Below are 10,541 nucleotides of genomic sequence, written 5' to 3' on the forward strand. Positions count from 1 at the left end.
AAATTAATGGCATACATCAATGTTTGTTTACAAAACAAAAAACAAAATAAATATTTTTAGAAAGTAAAAATATCTACATTAAGGATTACTACAGGATTAAATAATTATAAATAGTTATATTAAAATAATAAATTATATGAATACACTAATATTAAGATATTCCTATTTCATTAAATACTAATTAATTAAAACGGAGTCTTTAGGATGCTGTGTCAAAATATACATAATTTGAAACTCAGAAAAACACATTTCGAGACCTCTACATTTGGAGCTGCGCTCCTTCCAGCTGTGTTTAAATGCATAAAACCGTGTTTTTGTTTTATAAACAGCTGCACATTGCCTGTTTAGCTAGCGTTGTGCTTAACACCCCCTGCTTTTTTTATATAATTAATTCCACAAAATTAAAGCATTAAATAGACAGACCTTGTTTACAGTAAATAATCTGAAACACAATTTAAGTTATATAATTTGAGCACAATTTATGTAAAAATAGTATTTAGCTCATTATCACGGCAGTATTCTTCATGAAATTAACACTAGAGGAGCTACAACAACAAATCACGTAATAGGAGTACAGATTATCAGTACATAAAGACTTTTACTTTTCAACCTGTTCCTCACACAACATTATCTTTTGACATCTAACACTTCTACTATAGCACATGATATGTAAGGCGATACATTTCAACGTCTGCATTACCAACTTAAAATCATGATTGTACCAATGGGAATGCAGATGTCAAGGAGTAACATTTTGATCTGTTTCTCACCCAAAACTGATTGTAACCCTTCAGTAGACATGGACTAAACCACTCAAGTTGTATGGATTACCTTTATGATGCCTGTATGTCCATTTTGGAGCCTAAAATGTTTGACTTACATTTTATGGACACACACACACACATTTACATCCTTTGAAAATCTTCATTTGTGCTCTGCAGAAGGAAGCAAGTCATACGAGTTTGAGAGTAAATGATGAGAGAATTATAATTTTTGGGTGAACTATTCCTTTAACCTTAAAAAAAACTAATCTGAGAACATTTCACTCGCTTTTAGTGCCACACAGTGGCCATTTCACCTTGGATCTGCCGTGATACATGCAGGAAACTACGCAATATCGTTTAGCAAAAATGATGCTAGTTACATGATGAGATCAGGCTCAAACAAAACCATATAGTACCTGACTATACAGTACACCTAACCTGAACCCCTGTGAGACCTATACTGAGTGGTATTTCAAGAGCTCAGAGAGAAATAAGAAAAACACAAGTTGTCAGGTCTGGTGTGTGCGTGGTGGCGTTCAACAGAGCCAATATAAAATGGTGTTCCAATCACTCATTCTCAAGAGGTGTGACACTGAGGGGGCAAACAGGAGAGAATGGGGACAGTGTGCATGTGTGTTCGAGCTTACTAGAGGTGATGAAGTGAAGAGGGAGGGCTGTGGAGTGTGCTCTAAACGTCTCAGATAGGTGGAAAAGTCTCCAATAATGGGAAGGCCGACAGATGCTCCAGTTTCCATGACAGAAATGGAGGTCAAGTAGAGATTTATGTTAAAGGGAAAACAGCAGCAAGGGAGAGAAGGGAAAGGTGCATATTATGACTTTAACTAGTGGATGGGGAGGCCAGAGCAGCAGAGTAATGATTTTTAGCTAGACAGATTTGGAGAGAAAAAAGGCAGAGAAACTACCTTAAAATAGTTATGCATTTGTTTATACATCTATCGATTATATAATAGCAATGGCATTGGGCCATCTAAAGCTGTCTCGGATGAAAAGGTGCTGGAGCCTCATCACCACAGAGACTTTAACTTTTATTATTCTTAGTTTACATAACACTCTAAATTTCCCCGTAGGTGTGAGTGAGAATGCCCCAGCACCAGGAAGGGCATCTGGCATAAAACCTTTGCCAAGTCATATATGCGGATCACGGATGGTCCGCTGTGGTGAACCCTAAAGGGAGCAGCCGAAAGAAGAAGATTCTTAGTTTACATTAAGAATGCAACTTCATTCACATCATGAACATAGAAACTTAATTTACATTACTGGCAGCAAAGTGTGTAAACTGGATATAAGGTGTATATTTCAGAGGGCACATACATACAAATTATGTCCTGAGCCCCATGAATTTTGGAGACTGTCCTGTTCCCAGGAAATACAAAAAACATATATAATGTGTGCCTTGAAAACTGTATACTGTGAATAAATGAATATGAATAAATGTAAATGTCCACCAATCATCATAAATATGAATTATCCACTGATTAGCACGAGCCATGATCAGCAGCAGCAATGGTCTATTCCTTCCCTACTGTAGTCAGGGGTACAAAGTTGCCTCAAATGGGGAGCAATTTTTTTTCCAAAGGGCTGAGTGCATGGTATGTAACCAGCTAATAAAATACAGCTAGGGCTGCTTAATCGAGTATTATCTCTCGTTTATCTCTCAAGACACTTGCGCTGACTGACTTTCAACTCAAGGCTGGTGGAAAAGGCTGGAGGTCTTGGCAGTGGATCTGGTGCTGCATGAGACTAGTCACTGAAGCCAACAAAGATGTTGTCAGGCTCTCGTTCCAAGCATGAATAAACAAACATCCAATTGAAGCTTTTCTCATAGGCTATGAATCCATCTTATGAAGCACACAAGTTCTAAAGCCTTTGATGGAAGTTTTTTCTGGTATTCTGGGGCTGTTGCAGAAACAGATTTGTGGAATCGTACTTGAAAGTTTTTTGGTTTTCACATTGAAATCATGTTAAACTTGGGCTCAGTGTGTTCTGTATAGCATCTCCTTGTGTGTTAACTAAAGAGAGTGATATGAGTTTAGCACATCAAGAGGGTGAGAAAATGATGAGAGAATTTTCATCTTTGGGTGAATTATTCCTTTAACTTGGCTTGAGGTTAAAGGGTTCATATGTCTAAAAATTGATATAAATGTGAGCACCTTATTCACACAGTTTAAAAAGGAATAAAAAGCGAATTCTTTGATGTCGACTCTTCTTACCCACTTTCCCTGGCACTTCAAAGCTGGGCCACTCTTTTCAAGATGATCTGCAGCCAAGCATTTTACCTCAAACTGCCTTTCTACTGAATTTTGCATTGTGAATATTGCATTTAATGCACAATAAAATAAGTGTTATCTGTTTTGTGCTGCCAGAAGCAGCACTTGAGTCGTGTTAAAGAGATAGTTCACCCAAAAATGAAAATTCTCTGATCATTTACGCACCCTCATGCCTTTCCAGATGTGTATTACTTTCTTTCTTCTACTGAACCCAAACAAATATTTTTAGAAGAGTATCTTACCTCTGTAGGTCTTTCAATGCAAGTGAATGGTGGCCAGAACTTTGAAGCTCCACAAAGGCCATAAAGGCAGCATAAATGTAATCCATCAGACTTCAGTGATTTAATCCATGTCTTTTGAACCGATAAGTGTGGGTGAGAAACAGATCAATATTTAAGTCATTTGTTACTATAAATTCTCTTCCCTGCCCATATGCATGGTGATATGCAAGAAGAATTGGAATCGCTAAAAACAAAAGAAGAAGAATTTGAAAGTGAAAGTGGAGATTTATAATAGAAATGGACTTTGGACTTTTTATAATAAAAATGGATCTGTTTCTCACTCACACCTATCATATCACTTCTGAAGACTTGGATGTAACCACTGAAGTCTGATGGATTACTTTTATGCTGCCTTTATGTGAATTTTGGAACTTCAAATTTTTGTTCAGCATTCACTTGCATTGTATGGATCTACAGAGCTGAGATATTCTTCTAAAAACCTTTGTTTGTGTTCAGCAGGAGAAGAAAAGTCATACACATCTGGGACAGCAACTATACCTTTGATAAAAGAGCTAAAAGATTGTTCTTAAATCATGTATTTAATAAAGTTATAAATCTAACAAGGAATGTAGCTCAACATCCCCTTTTCACTTGTCTCCTGAGCACAAAATGCTTTAAACTAATATGTACCACAGAAAGCCAGGGTTCAGGTGTATCCCAGTGTAATGAAAATCGTCCCAGTTCAAATCTTCCAGTTCGGTTATTCTTTTGATTGTTGATTTAAAATCAGTGTTACATAAACAAATACTTAGTAGTATTTGTTAATAAGGTTTTATCTGGATTTCATTACGTTTATTTTATAAAAATGCTACATGAAAAGGGACATTACATGACTTTGAAAGATGAAAAGGAATTCCTTTTGCACACACGCGCTCAATATGATAGACCAAGAGAGAGAACGAGATGCTATAGCACCTTTAAAGCGATGACATCATGACAATTGAGAGACATTGGTGACAGATGACTTCATCTTTAAACAATGAGCACATCATAAAGGCGGAAACATGAACACAAGCAAACATGAATAATGAATGGCATCGAAATCAAGCAAAATTGCGCAATCGTCCAACTAAACTGAACGCCTCCACAGAAATGTGAATGCAGCCACTGCGTCTGTCTGCTGCAGGAAAACTGTCGCATCATTACTAGAGGATCAGATATAAGTACAACATGCCACGGACTATTCCCTACACCAGATTATTCCCTGCAGCATGCTCTTGATCCAATTCTTCACTATATCTCCTATGAGGTCGACGCACACTCTGTAGCTACTGACTGGAATTATTATGCATATTACCTATGGTAAAGATTGTGATACAATAAAGACCAAAAGGCCATAATTTGCAAATTGTAGCGATGACATCGAGCTTAAGAAAGGGGGTCTCGGGTAGCCTGAGAAACCCGATGCATGTCTCGCCAGTGGTCTCAGAGTTGAGCAGCCTTTTTTCATGCGGGAGGGTGAATGAATCCTCAGAAGCACTGTGTAATACACTATGTACTTTGCCACAGCGCCCTTACGCATACTAATACAACTGATTTGAGATGAGGATTTGCAGTCGATCTTCATTCACAGAAAGCGCATGTTGAGGTTTTGCTGTTTTGCATAACCCAGTGGGTTTTAGATGCTCCATTGCCTGCAGGGAGAGTAAATAGCACGCGTAAAATGGGGGTACAGGCATAAACGTACTTGTAAGACTGAGCAGGCAAGCACTTTCATCTCATGAGCCTACGCGCACACGGGTTATGTAAGGTGACAGACAAAAAGTATGAAAAATAAAGTATCAGACAGGGGAAGAGGACGAGACAGCGCTTACCTCCATACTTGTCCCATCTGCAGGATGTGTATGAGCGTCTGCCAGACCCACACAGACAGGCGACAGCACTTGCCCCTGTCGTACACCCCTGTGCTCGAACACGCCGTTGCCATCCGGCTACTGAGTCCCTGCACGGACCCCAAACCGCCACCCGTGTAATCCTGCACGAACCACCTGAAGCTCAGGATCTGGACCAGAACCGACGGGACCAGGACGAAGAACAGCGTGAGTCCGAACCAGAGGTAGTCCTGCTTGCTGTAGTAATCGACCGCCAGCCACAAATCAGTGCCCACGTCCCAGAAGAAGACCAACAGCGCGAGGACGATCCAGAGGCAATCCAACCACAGGCGCTCCTCATAAGGGGGCCGCTTGATTTCTCTCCCCTTGCCCAGGAGGTAATGCAGACAGGCGCTCCGACAGCCCCAGTAGCACGACGAGGTGTTGCAGCAGTGGCAGATATGGAAGGAGCTGCCGTGCCTCGGGTCGTCCTCGCAACTCCCCACCGTCTCGTCCAGGTTGTGCAGCTGGGCGAAACCGGTGACGACCCCCCGACCGTCGGATTTCGCTGCCATCTTGCTCTCCAAAGCTCACACCTCCGGTTCCGAGGCTCGTGACGTCACTTCCCTGACACCTGTTTTTCCAGAGTACCCCTAGTGAGGTAGCCATGTAGTCGTGGGGTACCAGTGGTGCCTCCAGAGGCCAGTATGCCTCTCCGCGGCAGAGAGGCTGAGCATCCTCCTCCAGTGCTCTAGTGCAGCCCACAGCAGCCTGACACACACCTGATGTAGACCTCGTATCGGCACAGGTCAGAGATGAACTCCTGAAAGCAATTTGTTGGGACTGCGCTGCAGTTGTCACCTGTACATGACTGTTTGCAGTATCCCCGCAGCGATACACAGGCAGCGCTGCTCTGTTCCCTGAGCTTCCAGACGCAACTGACTGACTGGAGAGACTGTCTGTCGGACTGAAGCAGTGGCTCCTCACTCATCGATGATGCCGCCTAGTGTTTCGATTTGCGCCTCAGAACTGGAGGTTTGCTGAATGATGTAATGCTGTAGTGAGCGCGCCACTCGTTTTCTTAACCCTTCCAGTACGAGCGGGGTGTCATCGTCATGTGTTATGGCCCACTGAGGTTTTTTATTACATGCTGGATAAAGCTACAATTAAGGGGCGTTCAGACCGAACGCGTTCTTGCTTTAAATACAGACGCAGCATCTCGCATAAAGCAGAACGCAAGTTGAAGTTCTTTTTAAGTTGACACTGCGTCTATAAAGAGGAAATTGCGCAAGAGAGCAAGTTTACATAGAAAAATAATGGGAAAAAAAGCGCGGAGGGACTCGTCATTCAATACAACTTGTTCAATACAAATTGAGCTCAATCGAGAGCATTTGTGGCATAATGTTGATTACCCCCCCCCCCTCAAAAAAGAAAAAAAGGTACAATGGAAGTGAATGGAGCCAATTAGTAAACATTATAATACTCACTGTTTCAAAGGTATAGCCACAAGACGTAAATATTATCCAAGTTAACATGATTTTAGTTTAATACAATTGCCAACTAACATTTCTGTGTAAAGTTTCAGGCCTATTTTACAACCTTGTAATCCTGCAAAAATGACAATTTAACAACTTTACATCTTAAATGATACACAAGTTTAAACAGAATTATTAATATAAGTGCTTTTATAAAATGATAGACTTCACATTTCTGCCTTTAAACCCTAATGGACCCCATTCACTTCCATTGTAAGTGCCTCACAGTACACTCAAAAAATATTTTAGCCTATTTTTAAGATGTATCCATTTCAATTGAATAACACATTTCCATCTAATTGAATTGAATAGTCTTGAAGAAAATGTAATTAATAAAAACTTGCATTTTGTAAGATTTGTTCATTTTATTTTGTTAAATTAGATGGAAATGTATTATTCAATTGAAATGGATACATCTTGAAAATGTGATATTTTATTGCACCAATTTAATTTATATCTTTCAGGAAATAAGGGCATTTTCTGATTGTCATTTAATAATAATAATAAAAATCACTTACTGCACCTTTAACTAGCATTGAACCCGGAATATACCTTTTGGCGTGACACGGCACAGGGCCATAGCAAAGTATTCTGGGCCTCCTGACTGTCTATTGCTCAGGGCCCTGTTCCTATTAGAAATACAGTTTAGAATTTGTTGTGGTGCCCCCCTAGACATATGGGCCCCTAGAATCGTTACCACCTTTCACCAAACTTGCTATGGCCCTGACAATGCGCTTTTGTGTAAGATGTTGAAAAAACACAGAGACGAGGCAAAATGTTATCTAGCGTATGTTAACAAAGAAAAACAATTGAAAAACAGAGCAGAAGGATACAAAAACACGTTCGGTGAGAACAGTCACTAAGTGTGCGTAAAGGGGTAGTCCTGCTAGGTAGAGTAATCCTAAGGGGCCGTTCTCACCGAACACGTTTTTGCATCCGTGATGAGTATGACTTCTTTGCAATGTAGGCCTAGTCTTTGAACAGGTCTTAAGCTGTACAACACCTCTGTGCTGTCCTGTTTGTGACATATATCTCTCGTCAGTGCAAACAAGAAAAGCCCTTTATATATGTAAATAGAATAGGAAGTAGCAGTGAAGTTCAAGTAAGATCTATCAAAACAGACATAATATATATTGTGACAAGCGAACTGTCCTTATGAGAACTCATCTGTGCGCTGTCCGTGGTGCTGAAGCTCCAGTTGGGACTTTCATTAGCACGCATCTGTCACTTTGTTATTCCTTTGAGACTGTGTTAAAAATAACATGGGGCTTGTGTCATTTGTTACAGTCCTAAATTCAGCCTTTTATTCTTTGAAGACACATGACATCAGCAAACCGAGCCACACTCCAAGCTATTTTTCAATGCCCCGCTTCGGGTTTCCTCCAGATATCAATAATACTCTCTCACATGGCCAGAGTGTGAAAATAGAGAAGGAGGAAGCATTAGAGAGAAAAAGATTAATTTCAGTCCTTGCCAAAGCATTGCTGTTATCCACAGGAGAAAAAAGACCACACACTTAAGCTCTGATTACAGAATGAAGCAAGCTTTGTCTGCCAGCAAAGCAGCAAACAGTGTATTAGTGTTGTCCATTGCCACAGAGAAGTCCCGCTCACCCTCCCACAAGCTGTCATGAATCCTCAACACCTGTGGAAGCACCAGGGAAGCATTACCAGGATTAAGACAGTGCCACAGTTACATTACTAAGATCTCACACTACAGTCCCCTCGGCTGCCAATAGGTTTAGATCCTTGCATGAGGCACAGATATGATGGCTTTATAGTAATCATAATCTTTATTGCAGTGACCCTCAGTTAATTATGTTGTAGATTGCTCCTTCACAGTCTATTAAAACATGTGTGAGAGAATGACATTCCTCTCCCAACCCTTCAAATTTTATAAGTGTAATTGGTTTCAGTTGCACAGGTCATTGCATATTAGTGCCTCATCTAGCATTCACAAACAGTTCCAGTGTCTCTACTTTTAATATATGCAGTGACTGTTAATTCTTTGCACCATGCTGCAGGTCTAGGTTTTTTTTTTTTTTTTTACATTAGAGCATGCTGTCAGTGCCTCTACTGGGTTCAGAGCTCAGACAACTTCACAGAAATGTTCTGTAAACAGCATAATCCGTAATAACTTGCATTTCTCAGCCTCTAATGTACAAAGGCACTATCAAAAGAGCACCAAATGCAGAGAAACTGTCTGGATGAGATGCAGTGTGTTGCATCTCATGGCCTTTGGGCCATTAACTGGTGCACTCTGTCACGCCTCAGTAATAACAAACTGACAATTATTCCATGGGCATACAACAGCAATCCTTCCCAGACAGTTTTTAAGTAATACTGTATATATGATGTAACTATGTTTAGGATTTATTTGCTTTAACATGAGCTTATAATGCTTGCTTTTGTGAGCCTGGCTCCATTGACAGACAACTCTCCAGAGTTACACTTGCAAAAATATCAGCTCTCAGACAGGGAATGTTTTTCCCCACAAACTGCATGCATTTTTAATGGGGGGGGGGTTAGGGGGGTTCATGGCTCATATGTAATTCAAGCTAAATAATGCAGAGACTATAATCGCTAACGACCCTCAAAAGATGCCAGACACTCATCTTCCACCTCAACAGGAGGCCACTTTGCTCTCAGCAGGATTCTGCTAAGACTGCAGCAGGAGCTGTGTTGCAGATTCATACAGGTGGACAAATGTACATGCACACACACTCACACACATGTGTTTATACAATCAGTCACTGAGGAATGTTACTGTTTATCCTCCTGAGACCCAAATGCAATTGCTGTGTGCATTTTTCAGTTACCTTTTTTATTTGTAATCAGTAGCCCCTAAAAAACATACCAAAAAAAAAAAGGTCATAATAGAGTTCCTAAAACTGTATGTCCTCATATGGGGACATCAGGACTAAATTGTGAAATTTTAAATAATACCAAGCTATAGAAAGTCAGATGTTTTTAAATAAAATTGTTTATTATATTTTCAGGAGTGTTGGTTATTCATGTTTTTGAGATGTTACAGACATTACAGCTGATTTTCTGTAAAACTGCTTTGGAACAATGTGTATTGGAATAAGCACAAATAAAAAACTACACAAATACAAATTATTTGACTTTTATAGTGTTACAAGGTTTTTTTCTACTTTGGCAACAACATTTAAATGTTCTGTCATTGTCAAACAAACAAGTGATAGTCAGTGCTGAAGCATTTTACAGATCAGAAATTAGCATGAATAATTCTGATTAATTGCCAGCATCATCCAATCAGTGCCAACCATGTTAAAATAAAATTATACATTATACATTCTGAATCTATATACTGATTACAATTGCCCAATGTCTGCCAACCATCTTGAGTGGTCCAGATATCATCTGCAGCCTGAAACTGAACTTTTGGTCTGATGTTAGGAGTGAATATACTTAGCTGCATAGGAAAGCTATAGATGCTCCCTTGCTCCCTATTTAGTGAATGACTTAGCCTCCAGTGTGCTGTTTGTCTGCACTGGTCTCAGAAAAGTTTGACATTTACATTATTTTCATCCTAACTCCATATAAAGCCTCTGAAAGCAATATTTTCCATCTTTTAAATGCACCCAATGATTCTTAATGTGATATTGCACCGTGAATATAGACCTATAGCTCTATGGTACTCGTCTGCGGTCATTGTGTTTAACAGCGTGCTATTTCGCGATAAATCATTTGATTGCGCAAAATGGCATATCATATGAAAGTAGTGACACTAGTCTTTTGACTCAAACTGGTTTCATGTAAAAACTAAACAAGGTTTCTTACCAGATGTAATTTTGTTGGTATTTCTCCCAAAGACAAACTCCGCTGTGATCAGCGCCATG

General features: G+C 40.0%; 1 protein-coding gene across 1 annotated transcript in view; it reads right to left on the reverse strand.

The window, feature by feature from the left end:
* LOC127624350 (XK-related protein 6) overlaps positions 1–5,719 on the reverse strand; it is a 62,089-nt gene extending 56,370 nt beyond the window's left edge. Inside the window, exon 1 of the mRNA XM_052099142.1 lies at positions 5,148–5,719. Coding sequence (XP_051955102.1) covers positions 5,148–5,719 — 572 coding nt within the window. The remainder of the gene's footprint in view (positions 1–5,147) is intronic.
* Positions 5,720–10,541: the final 4,822 nt, after the last annotated feature.

Source organism: Xyrauchen texanus, chromosome 30 (genome assembly GCF_025860055.1).
Source record: "Xyrauchen texanus isolate HMW12.3.18 chromosome 30, RBS_HiC_50CHRs, whole genome shotgun sequence".
In the NCBI taxonomy this organism is placed as follows: Eukaryota; Metazoa; Chordata; class Actinopteri; order Cypriniformes; family Catostomidae; genus Xyrauchen; species Xyrauchen texanus.